General features: G+C 43.9%; 1 protein-coding gene across 1 annotated transcript in view; it reads right to left on the bottom strand.

Moving 5' to 3' along the window:
• Positions 1–25,000, bottom strand: part of jakmip3 (Janus kinase and microtubule interacting protein 3) — a gene marked incomplete at both ends in the record, with an annotated part of 64,403 nt that overhangs the window by 32,600 nt on the left and 6,803 nt on the right. The window contains 5 exons of the mRNA XM_080457594.1: positions 4,198–4,233; positions 9,506–9,628; positions 9,723–9,878; positions 18,435–18,545; positions 19,669–19,869. Coding sequence (XP_080313720.1) covers positions 4,198–4,233; positions 9,506–9,628; positions 9,723–9,878; positions 18,435–18,545; positions 19,669–19,869 — 627 coding nt within the window. The remainder of the gene's footprint in view (positions 1–4,197; positions 4,234–9,505; positions 9,629–9,722; positions 9,879–18,434; positions 18,546–19,668; positions 19,870–25,000) is intronic.

The raw sequence follows: 25,000 nt of genomic DNA, 5'->3' as shown, positions 1-25,000 counted from the left end.
AGAGGAGAGGAGAGGAGAGGAGAGGAGAGGAGAGGAGAGGAGAGGAGAGGAGAGGAGAATAAACCTATTATTATTATTACAGTGTGTAGGCCTACATTCAAGAGAAGAGAAGAGAAGAGAAGAGAAGAGAAGAGAAGAGAAGAGAAGAGAAGAGAAGAGAAGAGAGGCTGCCAGACGTCTCAAGGTCAACATAAACACAGATCCAGTGACAGAACTTGAGGTCACTGTCTCACTGAAGCCACATTCTTCACAAACTGAGGCAGTCAGACAGACAGGCCATGATAGAAGAAGGTACGGGCGGTCCACGGGCCACTCAGGCGGTCCACGGGCTAGTCAGGTGGTCCACGGGCCACTCAGGCGGTCCACGGGCTAGTCAGGTGGTCCACGGGCCACTCAGGCGGTCCACGGGCTAGTCAGGTGGTCCAGTCAGGTGGTCCAGTCAGGTGGTCCACGGGCCAGTCAGGTGGTCCAGTCAGGTGGTCCACGGGCCAGTCAGGTGGTCCAGTCAGGTGGTCCACGGGCCAGTCAGGTGGTCCAGTCAGGTGGTCCACGGGCCAGTCAGGTGGTCCACGGGCTAGTCAGGCGGTCCACGGGCCACTCAGGCGGTCCACGGGCTAGTCAGGTGGTCCAGTCAGGTGGTCCACGGGCCAGTCAGGTGGTCCAGTCAGGTGGTCCACGGGCCAGTCAGGTGGTCCACGGGCTAGTCAGGCGGTCCACGGGCCAGTCAGGTGGTCCACGGGCTAGTCAGGTGGTCCACGGGCCACTCAGGCGGTCCACGGGCTAGTCAGGTGGTCCACGGGCCACTCAGGCGGTCCACGGGCTAGTCAGGTGGTCCACGGGCCACTCAGGCGGTCCACGGGCCAGTCAGGTGGTCCAGTCAGGTGGTCCACGGGCCAGTCAGGTGGTCCAGTCAGGTGGTCCACGGGCCAGTCAGGTGGTCCAGTCAGGTGGTCCACGGGCCAGTCAGGTGGTCCACAGGCCACCATTGACGCGCATGGGAGGCAAAATGGATTTTATTGAGGCATCTAAACAGTGCTATGTATGGTTTGTATGTATGGTTTGTATGTATGGTTTGTATGTATGGTTTGTATGTATGGTTTGTATATGGTTTGTATGTATGGTTTTTATGTATGGTTTGTATATGGTTTGTATGTAGGGTGTGTATGTATGGTTTGTATGTATGGTTTTATTGAGGCATCTAAACAGTGCTATGTATGGTTTGTATGTATGGTTTGTACTGTATGTATGGTTTGTATGTATGGTTTGTATGTAGGGTGTGTATGTATGGTTTGTATGTATGGTTTGTATGTATGGTTTGTATGTAGGGTGTGTATGTATGGTTTGTATGTAGGGTGTGTATGTATGGTTTGTATGTATGGTTTGTATGTAGGGTGTGTATGTATGGTTTGTATGTAGGGTGTGTATGTATGGTTTGTATGTATGGTTTGTATATGGTTTGTATGTAGGGTGTGTATGTATGGTTTGTATGTATGGTTTGTATGTATGGTTTGTATGTATGGTTTGTATGTAGGGTGTGTATGTATGGTTTGTATGTATGTATGGTTTGTATGTAGGGTGTGTATGTATGGTTTGTATGTTGGGTGTGTATGTATGGTTTGTATATGGTTTGTATGTATGGTTTGTATGTATGGTTTGTATGTATGGTTTGTATGTATGGTTTGTATGTAGGGTGTGTATGTATGGTTTGTATGTTGGGTGTGTATGTATGGTTTGTATATGGTTTGTATGTATGGTTTGTATGTATGGTTTGTATATGGTTTGTATGTAGGGTGTGTATGTATGGTTTGTATGTATGGTTTTATTGAGGCATCTAAACAGTGCTATGTATGGTTTGTATGTATGGTTTGTATGTATGGTTTGTATGTATGGTTTGTATGTATGGTTTGTATATGGTTTGTATGTATGGTTTTTATGTATGGTTTGTATATGGTTTGTATGTAGGGTGTGTATGTATGGTTTGTATGTATGGTTTTATTGAGGCATCTAAACAGTGCTATGTATGGTTTGTACTGTATGTATGGTTTGTATGTATGGTTTGTATGTATGGTTTGTATGTAGGGTGTGTATGTATGGTTTGTATGTATGGTTTGTATGTATGGTTTGTATGTAGGGTGTGTATGTATGGTTTGTATGTAGGGTGTGTATGTATGGTTTGTATGTATGGTTTGTATGTAGGGTGTGTATGTATGGTTTGTATGTAGGGTGTGTATGTATGGTTTGTATGTAGGGTGTGTATGTATGGTTTGTATGTATGGTTTGTATGTATGGTTTGTATGTATGTATGGTTTGTATGTAGGGTGTGTATGTATGGTTTGTATGTTGGGTGTGTATGTATGGTTTGTATATGGTTTGTATGTATGGTTTGTATGTATGGTTTGTATGTATGGTTTGTATGTATGGTTTGTATGTAGGGTGTGTATGTATGGTTTGTATGTTGGGTGTGTATGTATGGTTTGTATATGGTTTGTATGTATGGTTTGTATGTATGGTTTGTATGTATGGTTTGTATGTAGGGTGTGTATGTATGGTTTGTATGTTGGGTGTGTATGTATGGTTTGTATATGGTTTGTATGTATGGTTTGTATGTATGGTTTGTATATGGTTTGTATGTAGGGTGTGTATGTATGGTTTGTATGTATGGTTTTATTGAGGCATCTAAACAGTGCTATGTATGGTTTGTATGTATGGTTTGTATGTATGGTTTGTATGTATGGTTTGTATATGGTTTGTATGTATGGTTTTTATGTATGGTTTGTATATGGTTTGTATGTAGGGTGTGTATGTATGGTTTGTATGTATGGTTTTATTGAGGCATCTAAACAGTGCTATGTATGGTTTGTACTGTATGTATGGTTTGTATGTATGGTTTGTATGTATGGTTTGTATGTAGGGTGTGTATGTATGGTTTGTATGTATGGTTTGTATGTATGGTTTGTATGTAGGGTGTGTATGTATGGTTTGTATGTATGTATGGTTTGTATGTAGGGTGTGTATGTATGGTTTGTATGTTGGGTGTGTATGTATGGTTTGTATATGGTTTGTATGTATGGTTTGTATGTATGGTTTGTATGTATGGTTTGTATGTATGGTTTGTATGTAGGGTGTGTATGTATGGTTTGTATGTTGGGTGTGTATGTATGGTTTGTATATGGTTTGTATGTATGGTTTGTATGTATGGTTTGTATGTATGGTTTGTATGTATGGTTTGTATGTAGGGTGTGTATGTATGGTTTGTATGTTGGGTGTGTATGTATGGTTTGTATATGGTTTGTATGTATGGTTTGTATGTATGGTTTGTATATGGTTTGTATGTAGGGTGTGTATGTATGGTTTTATTGAGGCATCTAAACAGTGCTATGTATGGTTTCTGGCTCGGTAGTATCGCAAGATTCCTTTGTCCGACTGACAATGATCGTCACCTAGAGGTCTGTCTGAGGACCACCTAGAGGTCTAAGGACCACCTAGAGATCTCAGGACCACCTAGAGGTCTGAGGACCACCTAGAGGTCTCAGGACCACCTAGAGGTCTGAGGACCACCTAGAGAGACTTCAACTAGACTAAAGGTTGTTACACAATATTAACCATAAATATTAGTGGTGTAACGATACAGTAACTGCAATCAAAGTATATCAAAATGTAAACGGCAACATATCGTATCGTTTGAATTTGTATCGTTTTGCAATGCAAATAATGGACTGTATCGATACTAAGTACTTGTGCTGGATTTAGCCATTTTAACAAGAAAAAAATAAAAGAGGGCTTTAATTATTTTTCCATTCCATATCGCTACAATAGTAATAATAGTAATAATAATAGTTTATATCAGTAGTAGCAGTAATGACAGTTAGTAATAATAATAGTTTATATCAGTAGTAGCAGTAATGACAGTTAGTAATAATAGTAATAATAATAGTTTATATCAGTAGTAGCAGTAATGACAGTTAGTAATAATAGTAATAATAATAGTTTATATCAGTAATGACAGTTAGTAATAATGGTAATAATAGTAGTTTATATCAGTAGTAGCAGTAATGACAGTTAGTAATAATAGTCATAATAATAGTTTATATCAGTAATGACAGTTAGTAATAATAGAAATAATAATAGTTTATATCAGTAGTAGCAGTAATGACAGTTAGTAATAATAGTCATAATAATAGTTTAGACAGAACTTACTATGACAGTCTTCACGTAGCCGGCCGTCTCAAATGCCTAGAAAAGAATTCAACACAATTTATTCAGTTTTCATGAACTGGAAAGTCTGTAAACATGCATGTACATTTTGTAATATATATACATATAGAAATATTATTTTTTAATATTCTCTGCCAAGGACGGAATGGTTGGGGGAAACGGGGGGGGGGGGGGGGGGGGGGGGGGGCTGTGAATGATCCAAGCACCAAACCACATACTAATGACCATAGCTCTGGAATGGAGGATCACATTCTAATGACCATAGCTCTGGATGGAGGATCACATTCTAATGACCATAGCTCTGGAATGGAGGATCACATTCTAATGACCATAGCTCTGGATGGAGGATCACATTCTAATGACCATAGCTCTGGAATGGAGGATCACATTCTAATGACCATAGCTCTGGATGGAGGATCATATTCTAATGACCATAGCTCTGGAATGGAGGATCACATTCTAATGACCATAGCTCTGGAATGGAGGATCACATTCTAATGACCATAGCTCTGGAATGGAGGATCACATTCTAATGACCATAGCTCTGGATGGAGGATCACATTCTAATGACCATAGCTCTGGAATGGAGGATCACATTCTAATGACCATAGCTCTGGATGGAGGATCACATTCTAATGACCATAGCTCTGGAATGGAGGATCACATTCTAATGACCATAGCTCTGGATGGAGGATCATATTCTAATGACCATAGCTCTGGAATGGAGGATCACATTCTAATGACCATAGCTCTGGAATGGAGGATCACATTCTAATGACCATAGCTCTGGATGGAGGATCACATTCTAATGACCATAGCTCTGGATGGAGGATCACATTCTAATGACTATAGCTCTGGAATGGAGGATCACATTCTAATGACCATAGCTCTGGATGGAGGATCACATTCTAATGACCATAGCTCTGGATGGAGGATCACATTCTAATGACCATAGCTCTGAATGGAGGATCACATTCTAATGACCATAGCTCTGGAATGGAGGATCACATTCTAATGACCATAGCTCTGGATGGAGGATCACATTCTAATGACCATAGCTCTGGATGGAGGATCACATTCTAATGACCATAGCTCTGGATGGAGGATCACATTCTAATGACCATAGCTCTGGATGGAGGATCATATTCTAATGACCATAGCTCTGGAATGGAAGATCACATTCTAATGACCATAGCTCTGGAATGGAGGATCACATTCTAATGACCATAGCTCTGAATGGAGGATCACATTCTAATGACCATAGCTCTGGAATGGAGGATCACGTTCTAATGACCATAGCTCTGGAATGGAGGATCACATTCTAATGACCATAGCTCTGGATGGAGGATCACATTCTAATGACCATAGCTCTGAATGGAGGATCACATTCTAATGACCTTAGCTCTGGAATGGAGGACCCCTGTACGTACGGACGGCGGTCACAGAGAATATGCCATGATTTCTCAAAGGTTCAGTAAATCGCCGTTTTCGCTGGCAAGGGGACGGTAGACGGATGAATCAATTAATTAATTCATGGCAGTGAATGAGTTAATATAAAAGTTTTAAAACTTAACACATTGGGTAACTGGATTTTTTCATAACAACTTACCGTGGCTGCCAGCATTCTCCCCATTGACTGCGCTTTGCTGTTTAAAGCTCTAGACTCCAAGACGAGCAAATCCACGTAAAAAAAAAGCATCCATTCATGTAGCGCCATGACCCTGGCTACGCCATGACCCTGGCTACATCCTGACCCTAACCCATGACCCTGGCTACATCCTGACCCTAACCCATGACCCTGGCTACATCCTGACCCTAACCCATGACCCTGGCTACATCCTGACCCTAACCCATGACCCTGGCTACATCCTGACCCTAACCCATGACCCTGGCTACATCCTGACCCTAACCCATGACCCTGGCTACATCCTGACCCTAACCCATGACCCTGGCTACATCCTGCAACAATAACATTTCACTCGCGAGTTACAACGGGGGGGGGGATCGCGCATCGCGCATGACCGGTTTTCCCCACCGGAAACAGATTCGGAGATATAGGCGTTTTAAAGAAGGAAATAGACAGGAAGCGGATGGGGAGCCGGTTTCCGGTTTCCGGTTTCCGATCCTTCTCAGGATCACAATGGGTATTCCCAGAGCTGCTCTAGCCCCTCCCGTGCGGAAAAAAACAAAAGAAAATAGAAAAACAAAAAGACACCAAAACCGTTTTAATACGGTTTTGGCACTCCGAGTAAGTTTTTGCACCTTTTGCAAAACCGTATAAATACGGTTTTGGCACCCCATGTGTTAAGATGATCATATAAAAAATACAAAAAATATATATTTTCTCCATCGTTCCCGGAAAATATGCAAATTCAAGCATGCACAGAATCATGCATATAGTTTATAGACTTAAATAAGGTACATGTATGTGTAATGATATAGTTTATAGACTTAAATAAGGTACATGTATGTGTAATGATATAGTTTATAGACTTAAATAAGGTACATGTATGTGTAATGATATAGTTTATAGACTTAAATAAGGTACATGTATGTGTAATGATATAGTTTATTGACTTAAATAAGGTACATGTTTGATCTGTTTGTTTGTTTTGCGCAAGATTGATGAATGAGGGTGATTTTCTTTTCTTTTGGAACACAGTTCAGTAGTGTTAGTAATGGTAGTATTAGTAGTAATAGTGGTAAATGTAATAATAGTATTAGTAGTAATATTAATAATAGTAATAATAGTATTAGTAGTAATAGTAGTAATAGTAATACTAGTATTAGTAGTAATAGTAATAATAGTATTAGTAGTATTAGTAGTAATAGTAATAATAGCATTAGTAGTAATAGTAATAATAGTATTAGTAGTAATAGTAGTAATAGTAATAATAGTATTAGTAGTAATAGTAATAATAGTATTAGTAGTAATAGTAATAATAGTATTAGTAGTAATAGTATTAGTAGTAGTAGTAATAATAGTATTAGTAGTAATAGTAGTAATAGTAATAATAGTATTAGTAGTAATAGTAATAATAGTATTAGTAGTAATAGTAATAATAGTATTAGTAGTAATAGTAGTAGTAGTAATAGTATTAGTAGTAATAGTAGTAGTAGTAATAATAGTATTAGTAGTAATAGTAGTAATAGTAATAATAGTATTAGTAGTTATAGTAATAATAGTATTAGTAGTAATAGTATTAGTAGTAATAGTAGTAATAGTATTAGTAGTAATAGTAGTAGTAGTAATAATAGTATTAGTAGTAATAGTAGTAATAGTAATAATAGTATTAGTAGTAATAGTAATAATAGTATTAGTAGTAATAGTAATAATAGTATTAGTAGTAATAGTAGTAATAGTAATAATAGTAGTAGTAATAGTAGTAATAGTAGTAGTAATAGTAGTAATGTAATAATAGTATTAGTAGTAATAGTAATAATAGTATTAGTAGTAATAGTAGTAATAGTAGTAGTAATAGTAGTAATGTAATAATAGTATTAGTAGTAATAGTAGTAATAGTATTAGTAGTAATAGTAATAATAGTATTAGTAGTAATAGTATTAGTAGTAATAGTAATAATAGTAATAATAGTAATAATAGTATTAGTGGTAATAGTATTAGTAGTAATAGTAGTAATAGTAGTAATAGTAATAATAGTAATAATAGTATTAGTAGTAATAGTAATAATAGTATTAGTAGTAATAGTAATAATAGTATTAGTAGTAATAGTATTAGTAGTAATAGTATTAGTAGTAATAGTATTAGTAGTAATAGTAGTAATAGTAATAATAGTAATAATGGTATTAGTAGTAATAGTAATAATATTATTAGTAGTAATAGTAGTAAAAGTAATAATAGTATTAGTAGTAATAGTAATAATAGTAATAATAGTATTAGTAGTAATAGTAGTAATAGTATTAGTAGTAATAGTAGTAATAGTATTAGTAGTATTAGTAGTAATAGTAGTAATAGTAGTAATAGTAATAATAGTAATAATAGTATTAGTAGTAATAGTAATAATAGTATTAGTAGTAATAGTAATAATAGTATTAGTAGTAATAGTAATAATAGTATTAGTAGTAATAGTAATAATAGTATTAGTAGTAATAGTAATAATAGTAATAGTAGTAATAGTATTAATAGTATTAGTAGTAATATTAATAATAGTAATAATAGTATTAGTAGTAATAGTAGTAATGGTAATAATAGTATTAGTAGTAATAGTAGTAATAGTAATAATAGTATTAGTAGTAATAGTAATAATAGTAGTAATAGTAATAATAGTAATAATAGTAATGATAGTAGTAATAGTAATAATAGTATTAGTAGCAATAGTAATAATAGTATTAGTAGTAATAGTATTAGTAGTAATAGTAGTAATAGTAGTAATAGTAGTAATAGTATTAGTAGTAATAGTAGTAATAGTAATAATAGTATTAGTAGTAATAGTAGTATTAGTAGTAATAGTAGTATTAGTAGTAATAGTAATAATAGTATTAGTAGTAATAGTAATAATAGTATTAGTAGTAATAGTAATAATAGTATTAGTAGTAATAGTAGTAATAGTAATAATAGTATTAGTAGTAATAGTAGTATTAGTAGTAATAGTAATAATAGTATTAGTAGTAGTAGTAATAATATTATTAGTAGTAATAGTAATAATAGTATTAGTAGTAATAGTAATAATAGTATTAGTAGTAATAGTAATAATAGTATTAGTAGTAGTAGTAATAATAGTATTAGTAGTAATAGTAGTAATAGTATTAGTATTAGTAGTAATAGTAATAATAGTATTAGTAGTAGTAGTAATAATAGTATTAGTAGTAATAGTAGTAATAGTATTAGTATTAGTAGTAATAGTAGTAATAGTAATAATAGTATTAGTAGTAATAATAGTATTAGTAGTAATAGTAGTATTAGTAGTAATAGTAATAATAGCATTAGTAGTAGTAGTAATAATAGTATTAGTAGTAATAGTAGTAATAGTAATAGTAGTATTAGTAGTAATAGTAGTAATAGTAATAATAGTATTAGTAGTAATAGTAGTATTAGTAGTAATAGTAGTATTAGTAGTAATAGTAATAATAGTATTAGTAGTAATAGTAATAATAGTATTAGTAGTAATAGTAATAATAGTATTAGTAGTAATAGTAGTATTAGTAGTAATAGTAATAATAGCATTAGTAGTAGTAGTAATAATAGTATTAGTAGTAATAGTAGTAATAGTAATAGTAGTATTAGTAGTAATAGTAATAATAGTATTAGTAGTAGTAGTAATAATAATACCTTAGACAGATCGTCAATAACATGCTGTTGTTCCAGAACTTGTAATCGTAGAAAGTCCATCTCTCTCTCTTCTTGACTTCTCTCCAGATCATTGAGGGAGTTTGGCCTCCTCACCGGACCTCTCTGATCATATAAATATACATATCAATATAAACATATACATACATTTAAATATGTATGATGTATTAGAGGGGCGGAGCATAGGGTGAGTGGTTACCATAGTTACCATCTCCATGTTCTCCTGGGTGATGAAGCGTAGCTTGTTGTCAAGGCGACGCAGAGCGAGCGCCATTTCCTCGTTCTTCCTGCTGAGTCGCCGATTCTTATCCAATAGGGGCTGGAACTGAGACTCCGCCTCCCGTAGACGTTTTAACTGTTAACATAATATTAACCCATTAAGACCCCCATTAAGACCCCCAGAAAAGCAAAGATTTGAGTTACAAATGATTGCCTTAAAAAATATACATCTTCAATGATTTGGACACATTTTCACAATTAAAACAAAAAAGTAGCAGATTTACAAGCTCTTAGCTAAGAGCTTGTAGATCTGCTATTTTTCAATAGCCATATAAATCTAAAATGACACAGATGCGTTCCCGGTCTTAATAGCATAAACTATATTAATCACAAAATGATTCTTATATGAGACTCTGCCTCATGTAGAGACTTTAACTGTTACAAATAAACGTTCATAAATTCATATAAATCACCCCTGATCATTCACATTCTGACATCTGTGTGTGTGTGTGTGTGTGTGTGTGTGTGTGTGTGTGTCCTGGGCATGACGTTAAACTGCCCCGTTGTAACTACCACCGTTAATGTAATAGGTGCAGATTTAAGATGCATTCGCAACTTCTGGGGACTGTGTGCTTCATGACCATCACAAGCTTGTGTCCATGAAGGTTCTGCTCACCGATGGAGTGAACCGACAGCCCATGCTGCCTGGCGGCCCTTCCCTTGAGCAGCTATACGGGGAAGAGGGGCGGTGTAACTAACTACCACCCTGCACCCTGAAGAGGGGCGGTGTAACTAACTACCACCCTGCACCCTGAAGAGAGGCGGTTTAACTAACTACCACCCTGCACCCTGAAGAGAGGCGGTTTAACTAACTACCACCCTGCACCCTGAAGAGGGGCGGTGTAACTAACTACCACCCTGCACCCTGAAGAGAGGCGGTTTAACTAACTACCACCCTGCACCCTGAAGAGAGGCGGTGTAACTAACTACCACCCTGCACCCTGAAGAGAGGCGGTGTAACTAACTACCACCCTGCACCCTGAAGAGAGGCGGTGTAACTAACTACCACCCTGCACCCTGAAGAGAGGCGGTGTAACTAACTACCACCCTGCACCCTGAAGAGAGGCGGTTTAACTAACTACCACCCTGCACCCTGAAGAGGGGCGGTGTAACTAACTACCACCCTGCACCCTGAAGAGAGGCGGTGTAACTAACTACCACCCTGCACCCTGAAGAGAGGCGGTGTAACTAACTACCACCCTGCACCCTGAAGAGAGGCGGTTTAACTAACTACCACCCTGCACCCTGAAGAGGGGCGGTGTAACTAACTACCACCCTGCACCCTGAAGAGGGGCGGTGTAACTAACTACCACCCTGCACCCTGAAGAGAGGCGGTGTAACTAACTACCACCCTGCACCCTGAAGAGAGGCGGTGTAACTAACTACCACCCTGCACCCTGAAGAGAGGCGGTGTAACTAACTACCACCCTGCACCCTGAAGAGAGGCGGTGTAACTAACTACCACCCTGCACCCTGAAGAGAGGCGGTGTAACTAACTACCACCCTGCACCCTGAAGAGAGGCGGTGTAACTAACTACCACCCTGCACCCTGAAGAGAGGCGGTGTAACTAACTACCACCCTGCACCCTGAAGAGAGGCGGTGTAACTAACTACCACCCTGCACCCTGAAGAGAGGCGGTGTAACTAACTACCACCCTGCACCCTGAAGAGAGGCGGTGTAACTAACTACCACCCTGCACCCTGAAGAGAGGCGGTGTAACTAACTACCACCCTGCACCCTGAAGAGGGGCGGTGTAACTAACTACCACCCTGCACCCTGAAGAGGGGCGGTGTAACTAACTACCACCCTGCACCCTGAAGAGAGGCGGTGTAACTAACTACCACCCTGCACCCTGAAGAGAGGCGGTGTAACTAACTACCACCCTGCACCCTGAAGAGGGGCGGTGTAACTAACTACCACCCTGCACCCTGAAGAGAGGCGGTTTAACTAACTACCACCCTGCACCCTGAAGAGAGGCGGTGTAACTAACTACCACCCTGCACCCTGAAGAGAGGCGGTGTAACTAACTACCACCCTGCACCCTGAAGAGGGGCGGTGTAACTAACTACCACCCTGCACCCTGAAGAGAGGCGGTGTAACTAACTACCACCCTGCACCCTGAAGAGGGGCGGTGTAACTAACTACCACCCTGCACCCTGAAGAGAGGCGGTGTAACTAACTACCACCCTGCACCCTGAAGAGAGGCGGTGTAACTAACTACCACCCTGCACCCTGAAGAGGGGCGGTTTAACTAACTACCACCCTGCACCCTGAAGAGAGGCGGTGTAACTAACTACCACCCTGCACCCTGAAGAGAGGCGGTGTAACTAACTACCACCCTGCACCCTGAAGAGGGGCGGTGTAACTAACTACCACCCTGCACCCTGAAGAGAGGCGGTGTAACTAACTACCACCCTGCACCCTGAAGAGGGGCGGTGTAACTAACTACCACCCTGCACCCTGAAGAGAGGCGGTGTAACTAACTACCACCCTGCACCCTGAAGAGAGGCGGTGTAACTAACTACCACCCTGCACCCTGAAGAGGGGCGGTTTAACTAACTACCACCCTGCACCCTGAAGAGAGGCGGTGTAACTAACTACCACCCTGCACCCTGAAGAGAGGCGGTGTAACTAACTACCACCCTGCACCCTGAAGAGAGGCGGTGTAACTAACTACCACCCTGCACCCTGAAGAGAGGCGGTGTAACTAACTACCACCCTGCACCCTGAAGAGAGGCGGTTTAACTAACTACCACCCTGCACCCTGAAGAGAGGCGGTGTAACTAACTACCACCCTGCACCCTGAAGAGGGGCGGTGTAACTAACTACCACCCTGCACCCTGAAGAGAGGCGGTGTAACTAACTACCACCCTGTACCCTGAAGAGAGGCGGTGTAACTAACTACCACCCTGCACCCTGAAGAGAGGCGGTTTAACTAACTACCACCCTGCACCCTGAAGAGAGGCGGTGTAACTAACTACCACCCTGCACCCTGAAGAGAGGCGGTGTAACTAACTACCACCCTGCACCCTGAAGAGGGGCGGTGTAACTAACTACCACCCTGCACCCTGAAGAGAGGCGGTGTAACTAACTACCACCCTGCACCCTGAAGAGGGGCGGTGTAACTAACTACCACCCTGCACCCTGAAGAGAGGCGGTGTAACTAACTACCACCCTGCACCCTGAAGAGAGGCGGTGTAACTAACTACCACCCTGCACCCTGAAGAGGGGCGGTTTAACTAACTACCACCCTGCACCCTGAAGAGAGGCGGTGTAACTAACTACCACCCTGCACCCTGAAGAGAGGCGGTGTAACTAACTACCACCCTGCACCCTGAAGAGAGGCGGTTTAACTAACTACCACCCTGCACCCTGAAGAGAGGCGGTGTAACTAACTACCACCCTGCACCCTGAAGAGGGGCGGTGTAACTAACTACCACCCTGCACCCTGAAGAGAGGCGGTGTAACTAACTACCACCCTGCACCCTGAAGAGAGGCGGTGTAACTAACTACCACCCTGCACCCTGAAGAGAGGCGGTGTAACTAACTACCACCCTGCACCCTGAAGAGAGGCGGTGTAACTAACTACCACCCTGCACCCTGAAGAGAGGCGGTGTAACTAACTACCACCCTGCACCCTGAAGAGAGGCGGTGTAACTAACTACCACCCTGCACCCTGAAGAGGGGCGGTGTAACTAACTACCACCCTGCACCCTGAAGAGAGGCGGTGTAACTAACTACCACCCTGCACCCTGAAGAGGGGCGGTGTAACTAACTACCACCCTGCACCCTGAAGAGAGGCGGTGTAACTAACTACCACCCTGCACCCTGAAGAGAGGCGGTGTAACTAACTACCACCCTGCACCCTGAAGAGAGGCGGTGTAACTAACTACCACCCTGCACCCTGAAGAGAGGCGGTGTAACTAACTACCACCCTGCACCCTGAAGAGAGGCGGTGTAACTAACTACCACCCTGCACCCTGAAGAGAGGCGGTTTAACTAACTACCACCCTGCACCCTGAAGAGAGGCGGTGTAACTAACTACCACCCTGCACCCTGAAGAGAGGCGGTGTAACTAACTACCACCCTGCACCCTGAAGAGAGGCGGTGTAACTAACTACCACCCTGCACCCTGAAGAGAGGCGGTGTAACTAACTACCACCCTGTACCCTGAAGAGAGGCGGTTTAACTAACTACCACCCTGCACCCTGAAGAGAGGCGGTGTAACTAACTACCACCCTGCACCCTGAAGAGAGGCGGTTTAACTAACTACCACCCTGCACCCTGAAGAGAGGCGGTTTAACTAACTACCACCCTGCACCCTGAAGAGGGGCGGTGTAACTAACTACCACCCTGCACCCTGAAGAGAGGCGGTGTAACTAACTACCACCCTGCACCCTGAAGAGAGGCGGTGTAACTAACTACCACCCTGTACCCTGAAGAGAGGCGGTGTAACTAACTACCACCCTGCACCCTGAAGAGAGGCGGTGTAACTAACTACCACCCTGCACCCTGAAGAGAGGCGGTGTAACTAACTACCACCCTGCACCCTGAAGAGAGGCGGTGTAACTAACTACCACCCTGCACCCTGAAGAGGGGCGGTGTAACTAACTACCACCCTGCACCCTGAAGAGAGGCGGTTTAACTAACTACCACCCCGCCACCCTGAAGAGAGGCGGTTTAACTAACTACCACCCTGCACCCTGAAGAGAGGCGGTGTAACTAACTACCACCCTGTACCCTGAAGAGAGGCGGTTTAACTAACTACCACCCTGCACCCTGAAGAGAGGCGGTGTAACTAACTACCACCCTGCACCCTGAAGAGAGGCGGTGTAACTAACTACCACCCTGCACCCTGAAGAGAGGCGGTGTAACTAACTACCACCCTGCACCCTGAAGAGGGGCGGTTTAACTAACTACCACCCTGCACCCTGAAGAGGGGCGGTGTAACTAACTACCACCCTGCACCCTGAAGAGAGGCGGTGTAACTAACTACCACCCTGCACCCTGAAGAGAGGCGGTGTAACTAACTACCACCCTGCACCCTGAAGAGAGGCGGTGTAACTAACTACCACCCTGCACCCTGAAGAGGGGCGGTGTAACTAACTACCACCCTGCACCCTGAAGAGAGGCGGTTTAACTAACTACCACCCTGCACCCTGAAGAGAGGCGGTGTAACTAACTACCACCCTGCACCCTGAAGAGAGGCGGTGTAACTAACTACCACCCTGCACCCTGAAGAGGGGCGGTATAACTAACTACCACCCTGCACCCTGAAGAGAGGCGGTTTAACTAACTACCACCCTGCACCCTGAAGAGGGGCGGTGTAACTAACTACCACCCTGCACCCTGAAGAGAGGCGGTGTAACTAACTACCACCCTGCACCCTGAAGAGGGGCGGTGTAACTAACTACCACCCTGCACCCTGAAGAGGGGCGGTGTAACTAACTACCACCCTGCACCCTGAAGAGAGGCGGTGTAACTAACTACCACCCTGCACCCTGAAGAGGGGCGGTGTAACTAACTACCACCCTGCACCCTGAAGAGAGGCGGTGTAACTAACTACCACCCTGCACCCTGAAGAGAGGCGGTGTAACTAACTACCACCCTGCACCCTGAAGAGGGGCGGTGTAACTAACTACCACCCTGCACCCTGAAGAGAGGCGGTTTAACTAACTACCACCCTGCACCCTGAAGAGAGGCGGTGTAACTAACTACCACCCTGCACCCTGAAGAGAGGCGGTGTAACTAACTACCACCCTGCACCCTGAAGAGGGGCGGTATAACTAACTACCACCCTGCACCCTGAAGAGAGGCGGTTTAACTAACTACCACCCTGCACCCTGAAGAGGGGCGGTGTAACTAACTACCACCCTGCACCCTGAAGAGAGGCGGTGTAACTAACTACCACCCTGCACCCTGAAGAGGGGCGGTGTAACTAACTACCACCCTGCACCCTGAAGAGGGGCGGTGTAACTAACTACCACCCTGGACCCTGAAGAGGGGCGGTGTAACTAACTACCACCCTGCACCCTGAAGAGGGGCGGTGTAACTAACTACCACCCTGCACCCTGAAGAGAGGCGGTGTAACTAACTACCACCCTGCACCCTGAAGAGGGGCGGTATAACTAACTACCACCCTGGACCCTGAAGAGAGGCGGTGTAACTAACTACCACCCTGGACCCTGAAGAGAGGCGGTGTAACTAACTACCACCCTGGACCCTGAAGAGGGGCGGTGTAACTAACTACCACCCTGTACCCTGAAGAGAGGCGGTTTAACTAACTACCACCCTGCACCCTGAAGAGAGGCGGTGTAACTAACTACCACCCTGCACCCTGAAGAGAGGCGGTGTAACTAACTACCACCCTGCACCCTGAAGAGAGGCGGTGTAACTAACTACCACCCTGCACCCTGAAGAGGGGCGGTTTAACTAACTACCACCCTGCACCCTGAAGAGAGGCGGTGTAACTAACTACCACCCTGCACCCTGAAGAGAGGCGGTGTAACTAACTACCACCCTGCACCCTGAAGAGAGGCGGTGTAACTAACTACCACCCTGCACCCTGAAGAGGGGCGGTGTAACTAACTACCACCCTGCACCCTGAAGAGAGGCGGTTTAACTAACTACCACCCTGCACCCTGAAGAGAGGCGGTGTAACTAACTACCACCCTGTACCCTGAAGAGAGGCGGTGTAACTAACTACCACCCTGCACCCTGAAGAGAGGCGGTGTAACTAACTACCACCCTGCACCCTGAAGAGGGGCGGTGTAACTAACTACCACCCTGCACCCTGAAGAGAGGCGGTGTAACTAACTACCACCCTGCACCCTGAAGAGGGGCGGTATAACTAACTACCACCCTGCACCCTGAAGAGAGGCGGTTTAACTAACTACCACCCTGCACCCTGAAGAGAGGCGGTGTAACTAACTACCACCCTGCACCCTGAAGAGGGGCGGTGTAACTAACTACCACCCTGCACCCTGAAGAGGGGCGGTGTAACTAACTACCACCCTGCACCCTGAAGAGGGGCGGTGTAACTAACTACCACCCTGCACCCTGAAGAGAGGCGGTGTAACTAACTACCACCCTGCACCCTGAAGAGGGGCGGTGTAACTAACTACCACCCTGCACCCTGAAGAGAGGCGGTGTAACTAACTACCACCCTGCACCCTGAAGAGAGGCGGTGTAACTAACTACCACCCTGCACCCTGAAGAGGGGCGGTGTAACTAACTACCACCCTGCACCCTGAAGAGAGGCGGTGTAACTAACTACCACCCTGCACCCTGAAGAGAGGCGGTGTAACTAACTACCACCCTGCACCCTGAAGAGAGGCGGTTTAACTAACTACCACCCTGCACCCTGAAGAGAGGCGGTGTAACTAACTACCACCCTGCACCCTGAAGAGAGGCGGTGTAACTAACTACCACCCTGCACCCTGAAGAGGGGCGGTATAACTAACTACCACCCTGCACCCTGAAGAGAGGCGGTTTAACTAACTACCACCCTGCACCCTGAAGAGGGGCGGTGTAACTAACTACCACCCTGCACCCTGAAGAGAGGCGGTGTAACTAACTACCACCCTGCACCCTGAAGAGGGGCGGTGTAACTAACTACCACCCTGCACCCTGAAGAGAGGCGGTGTAACTAACTACCACCCTGCACCCTGAAGAGAGGCGGTATAACTAACTACCACCCTGCACCCTGAAGAGGGGCGGTGTAACTAACTACCACCCTGCACCCTGAAGAGAGGCGGTGTAACTAACTACCACCCTGGACCCTGAAGAGGGGCGGTGTAACTAACTACCACCCTGCACCCTGAAGAGGGGCGGTGTAACTAACTACCACCCTGCACCCTGAAGAGGGGCGGTGTAACTAACTACCACCCTGCACCCTGAAGAGAGGCGGTGTAACTAACTACCACCCTGCACCCTGAAGAGAGGCGGTGTAACTAACTACCACCCTGCACCCTGAAGAGAGGCGGTTTAACTAACTACCACCCTGCACCCTGAAGAGAGGCGGTGTAACTAACTACCACCCTGCACCCTGAAGAGGGGCGGTGTAACTAACTACCACCCTGCACCCTGAAGAGGGGCGGTGTAACTAACTACCACCCTGCACCCGGCGGTGGATAAAGACCCGGCGGCCTTCTAGTGGTGTGTCCGCTAGCTGAGGAACAACAATGGGTGAACAGACTTTCAGGCTCATGGGAGCAGCTACGCTACGGAGAGCACTTTGACATCGGGCGGCAGTGCAGGAGTGGACTGGGAACTTTGTTTCCTCTGGTGGTCCAGCCTGGGATATGCCCGCAGACTGGTTGTTAGAGCGGGTACTTGGGATGCCCTGAAACGAGGCAGGAGGGCTGGCAGAGTGTTGTGCTGTCTCTACTATGATGCTGGTGTCCATGGAGGGCTGGGTGACCTGACATGCTTGTTTGTATCATGAGGACACATGCCTTTGTGACTTTGTGGATGTAACCTCGCTGCACCGTAATATTTGTGTCCTTGTATACATTTCCTATTGTGTGGACATAAATAAATTGTTAAAATGTGTGTGTGTGTGTGTGTGTGTGTGTGTGTGTGTGTGTGTGTGTGTGTGTGTGTGTGTGTGTGTGTGTGTGTGTGTGTTACCAGTTCGTTGCGTTCCTCAGACAGCAGTGCGTTTCGATCTTCTAGTTTTCGGACCGAGGCGCTGAGTTCAGCGATCTTCAACTGGAACCTCCGACTGTCCCTGTCATCACCCTGTAACATGAATAATAATAATAAAACATCGTAAGTGTGCCTGCAGCTTGCTAAGTCTGTGCGACCTTGTGTTCAGGAGGTTGGGTCAAATAAATGATTATAGTGGGGGGGGGGGAATTGCAAGTTGACCCACTTCCGGTGGTGGGATCGACTTCCGGTTTTACCTGTTGGATTCCTCGTATGTATAAACGGGGTAGGGGGGGGGGGGGGTAGGCAGAGTTTCGGTTACTCTACGACCACTTCCTGGTAAAACCGGAAGTGAACAGATCCACTTCCGGGTTGCACCATTGATCTCCACACCCCTCAGAAAGTGTGTGGGTGAAGTTTATAAGGATAAGGATAAGTTTCAAGGTAATCAGACAAACCGTACATAGGAGGTAAAACAACACCCGGAAGTGGTCATTTTTGATTAAATTAGAAGTCTGTAGGACCACCCACCAAGTTTTGGACCTTTAGCATGCTGGGAACTGGAGTTAAGGCTGTTTGAAACACCCAGCCAATAGGAAGACAGAGGGGGCGGGGCTTAAGCAATTACAGCCCGTCCCTATTGGTGGTCTAAGTCCACAAACCGGTAGCAAAGCGTATGAATTAGTATGTTAGTAAAGAATTAACCCATTCAATCCGGGAAAGCATTTGTTAGATTTTAGCTTCATATATTATATATTATAGAAACGTAGGATTTGCAGAAAACTTCTTTATTTAGAAAGCCTTTTAGATAGAAAGCCTTTTATTTAGAAAGCCTTTTAGATAGAAAGCCTTTTAGATAGGGCCAAAAGCCTTTTGTTGCTGTCGGGCAGAAACGGAAGACTTTCCCCAAAAACGTTTTTTTCTCATAAATTAACACCCAACTTGATCATGCTACAGCGTCACCCATAAGTACCCAAAGTAGCAGATCTAAAAGCTCGAAAGCTTGTAGATCTGCTAATGTAACTATATTTTTAAATGAGAATCCTGAAAAGTAACCCTTATGGACATAATGATGAATCCACCCGACAGAGACAACAGGTAGAATCAGCCTCAGGTCTCAATGGGTTAATACAACAATTAGCATAATAATTAGCATGCTAGCATGCTAGCATGCAATCGGTGTAGCAGGAGAGGAGTGGAAAGGGGCGTGTCTTACGGGATGACAGACGGGGTTAGGGGCGGAGTTAGGGGTGTGGCAGGGGGTGTGGCCTGTCCCTCTGTGGGCGTCTCTCATCGCTGCGATTTGCTGCTCGGCCGCCTGAGTCTGTAACTGTAGCCTGTGGGCGTGGCCAGCCTGCAGGCCCAGAGCCTTGTCCAATACGCTGACCGCCCTGTCCTTCAATTTAATCTCATCCATCTGATTGGACACATAGAGACATGTTACTGACACACAGACACACATAGAGACATGTTACTGACACACAGACACACATAGAGACATGTTACTGACACACAGACACACATAGAGACATGTTACTGACACACAGACACACATAGAGACATGTTACTGACACACAGACACACATAGAGACATGTTACTGACACACAGACACACATAGAGACATGTTACTGACACACAGACACACATAGAGACATGTTACTGACACTGTGGAGGCGGAGTGATTCTGATAAATATATTGATTGATATATTTAGAATAAAGAATGTAACCAGTGTGCCTTACATAGAAAAGGATTATTTAAATCATATTAAGAACTAAGTGTGCCTTACATAAAAAGGATTATGTAATCATTATTAGTGAAATATATATAATCTTACTTGAAGTAAAATGTATATCTCTATATGCAAGCATGACATGACCTGTAGCACAGTGTGGCCCGGAGGCATTATTAGAATAGACGCTGCTGCCTCAGTAATAGACATCAGGTGCAGACATAGGAACCACCCTTATCCGATGTCTGGTGGCCAGATAGTCACGTATGCATGTACTGAGAATGCGGAGTCTAGGGGAGAGCCGAGAACAACACCTTAATGGGACTCTGGGGAGTTAGATGTCCTGATCAGACCCTGAGAGGAAGAGGCCACCAGCTGGTTTTAGGACATGTGTCGCAGGACATATATATATATTAATAACTCCGCCATTTAGGCCCAAACATGAGAGGATGCAGCCTCAAGGTGGTACAGGTCTCTATGTGCTTAATGTATTCTGAACAGATGATGTGATGACAGCTGATGACGCCAAGGCCGAACCTTGCGTCTGGTAATGTGTAATGATGATCTCTGTCCATGTTTGGGACAGTATATAAACCGTCCTGCCTGTAAACACTTCACTTGGTTTTAATGCTTGTCATTGAATCAAGGCACTGCAGTTATTGAATAAATCTTCACTTTCAAAGAGTAAACCTGGTCTCCGACTCCTTTCAGAGGAAAACACTTTACAGGTATATTAGTTTATGAGCTTAGTAGTAATTTATTGAGCTACCTCGTAATAGTAGTGATTAATTCCACTTCGTCAACACACAGACACACATAGAGACATGTTACTGACACACAGACACACATAGAGACATGTTACTGACACACAGACACACATACACACATAGAGACATGTTACTGACACACAGACACACATGGAGACATGTTACTGACACACAGACACACATAGAGACATGTTACTGACACACAGACACACATAGAGACATGTTACTGACACACATACACACATAGAGACATGTTACTGACACACAGACACACATAGAGACATGTTACTGACACACAGACACACATAGAGACATGTTACTGACACACAGACACACATAGAGACATGTTACTGACACACAGACACACATACACACATAGAGACATGTTACTGACACACAGACACACATAGAGACATGTTACTGACACACAGACACACATAGAGACATGTTACTGACACACAGACACACATAGAGACATGTTACTGACACACAGACACACATAGAGACATGTTACTGACACACAGACACACATAGAGACATGTTACTGACACACAGACACACATAGAGACATGTTACTGACACACAGACACACATAGAGACATGTTACTGACACACAGACACACATAGAGACATGTTACTGACACACAGACACACATAGAGACATGTTACTGACACACAGACACACATAGAGACATGTTACTGACACACAGACACACATAGAGACATGTTACTGACACACAGACACACAGAGACATGTTACTGACACACAGACACACATAGAGACATGTTACTGACACACAGACACACATAGAGACATGTTACTGACACACAGACACACATAGAGACATGTTACTGACACACAGACACACATAGAGACATGTTACTGACACACAGACACACATAGAGACATGTTACTGACACACAGACACACACAGAGACATGTTACTGACACACATAGACAGACAGACAGACAGACAGACAGACAGACAGAGGGTTAATACGGACAGGCCTGGTGTAGCTGACACTGGTCTACAAGTTCATTCCACGTTGCTGTTGTCAGTGCCAGACGCCACCATGTACGGGGCTGTGGACACTGAAGGTACTGTGTTCACTAAATTCAGTTTTCTTTTTCGGCAACTTTGGGTAAATCTACCGCAGATTATCTGCGTTACGACTACAGTACTGACAGTAGGCCTACTATCTGTGTTACGACTACAGTACTGACAGTAGTCCTACTATCTGCGTTACGACTACAGTACTGACAGTAGTCCTACTATCTGCGTTACGACTACAGTACTGACAGTAGTCCTACTATCTGTGTTACGACTACAGTACTGACAGTAGGCCTACTATCTGTGTTATGACTACAGTACTGACAGTAGTCCTACTATCTGTGTTACGACTACAGTACTGACAGTAGGCCTACTATCTGCGTTACGACTACAGTACTGACAGTAGTCCTACTATCTGTGTTACGACTACAGTACTGACAGTAGTCCTACTATCTGTGTTATGACTACAGTACTGACAGTAGTCCTACTATCTGTGTTACGACTACAGTACTGACAGTAGGCCTACTATCTGCGTTACGACTACAGTACTGACAGTAGTCCTACTATCTGTGTTACGACTACAGTACTGACAGTAGTCCTACTATCTGTGTTACGACTACAGTACTGACAGTAGGCCTACTATCTGTGTTACGACTACAGTACTGACAGTAGGCCTACTATCTGCGTTACGACTACAGTACTGACAGTAGTCCTACTATCTGCGTTACGACTACAGTACTGACAGTAGGCCTACTATCTGTGTTAAAACTACACGACTACAGTACTGACAGTAGGCCTACTATCTGCGTTACGACTACAGTACTGACAGTAGTCCTACTATCTGCGTTACGACTACAGTACTGACAGTAGGCCTACTATCTGCGTTACGACTACAGTACTGACAGTAGTCCTACTATCTGTGTTACAACTACAGTACTGACAGTAGGCCTACTATCTGCGTTACGACTACAGTACTGACAGTAGTCCTACTATCTGTGTTACAACTACAGTACTGACAGTAGTCCTACTATCTGTGTTACAACTACAGTACTGACAGTAGGCCTACTATCTGTGTTACGACTACAGTACTGACAGTAGTCCTACTATCTGTGTTACAACTACAGTACTGACAGTAGTCCTACTATCTGTGTTACAACTACAGTACTGACAGTAGTCCTACTATCTGTGTTACAACTACAGTACTGACAGTAGTCCTACTATCTGCGTTACGACTACAGTACTGACAGTAGGCCTACTATCTGTGTTACAACTACAGTACTGACAGTAGTCCTACTATCTGCGTTACGACTACAGTACTGACAGTAGTCCTACTATCTGTGTTACGACTACAGTACTGACAGTAGTCCTACTATCTGTGTTACGACTACACGACTACAGTACTGACAGTAGGTCTACTATCTGCGTTACGACTACAGTACTGACAGTAGGCCTACTATCTGTGTTACGACTACACGACTACAGTACTGACAGTAGGTCTACTATCTGCGTTACGACTACAGTACTGACAGTAGTCCTACTATCTGTGTTACGACTACAGTACTGACAGTAGTCCTACTATCTGTGTTACGACTACACGACTACAGTACTGACAGTAGGTCTACTATCTGCGTTACGACTACAGTACTGACAGTAGTCCTACTATCTGTGTTACAACTACAGTACTGACAGTAGTCCTACTATCTGTGTTACAACTACAGTACTGACAGTAGTCTTACTATCTGCGTTACGACTACAGTACTGACAGTAGGCCTACTATCTGTGTTACGACTACACAACTACAGTACTGACAGTAGGCCTACTATCTGCATTACGACTACAGTACTGACAGTAGGCCTACTATCTGCATTACGACTACAGTACTGACAGTAGGCCTACTATCTGCATTACGACTACAGTACTGACAGACCGACCCGGCATCCACATAAACAAGCGTAGGAGGAGGGAGGAGTCATAATTCAGTGGGAGTGACTGTTGGGAGCAAGCCTATGATGAAACTAAATGCACAAAGCAATGCATACAATCTAACTATAGCCAATGGGCTATAGAAATATGGGCAAATTCTCCTTCTACAGCACGGCCACCAAGGTATGGAATAGTCTAGACTGCCCCAACGCTCCTGATTTCGTGTATAGAGGGGCGGGTGTAAAGAGCCGGCGAGAGATTGCGGCTGATCCCATTGGTTCACCGATCTGTCCGTCAACCCCCGCCCCGTTAACACAACATTACGAGCGACGCCCACTGCACTCTGGTTGGTTGGGAAGTGAAACACTTCCTCATACCGAGTACACCGACGCACTGGGCCAGGCTTTTATTTTTTAGCAACACTAAACAATAAAAGCCTGGAGATCGAGGCTAGGAATAGTCTAACCCCATCCCTCAAAAAATGCAGTTTGTTGGGCTCATTTAAAACAGCCCTAAAAACTCATCTTTCTGGAGGCCATAAGAGGAGGTAGTACCAGTTTCCCTGTAGACAGACGACCCCCCTTCCCCTTTTTTTTGGTAGGCCTATATATTTTTTATCTTTCATGCTTTTTTTGTACATAGTGGTATTTTTTCTCTGTATTTTTATGTTGATTTTTGAACTGTTTGGTTGCTACTATATATGTATATTAAATTATTTCAAGGACCCCAACGGAAACAAGTCCGCAAGGACTTTTTTGGTCGGACCTTTGAGACAAAATTATTATAAATGTAATTGTGTTGTTTTACATTCTTTTGCCTAATACAAATGTCAATCAATCAATCAATCAATGAGCTGTCAGCTGATATTATAATCTATACCAATGAAACGGGAGATTTACAGAGATATGTAAATGTAAACCAGTAACACATGTTACACTGTAATCACTGTCTCACAAGCCGGACAATCATGCGTCCGGACTAGGGTTTAATACCGGGTTTAAACACTAGGGTTTAATACTAGGGTTTAATACCGGGAATCCCAGAGATATTTACCGTCCCGGGAATTGAAATCGG

The sequence above is a fragment of the Gymnoscopelus braueri genome (genome assembly GCF_963280865.1).
Source record: "Gymnoscopelus braueri genome assembly, contig: SCAFFOLD_58, whole genome shotgun sequence".
NCBI classification, from domain to species: Eukaryota; Metazoa; Chordata; class Actinopteri; order Myctophiformes; family Myctophidae; genus Gymnoscopelus; species Gymnoscopelus braueri.
Note: the sequence above shows the minus strand (reverse complement) of the source record. Positions and strands in the feature narration are given on the sequence as shown.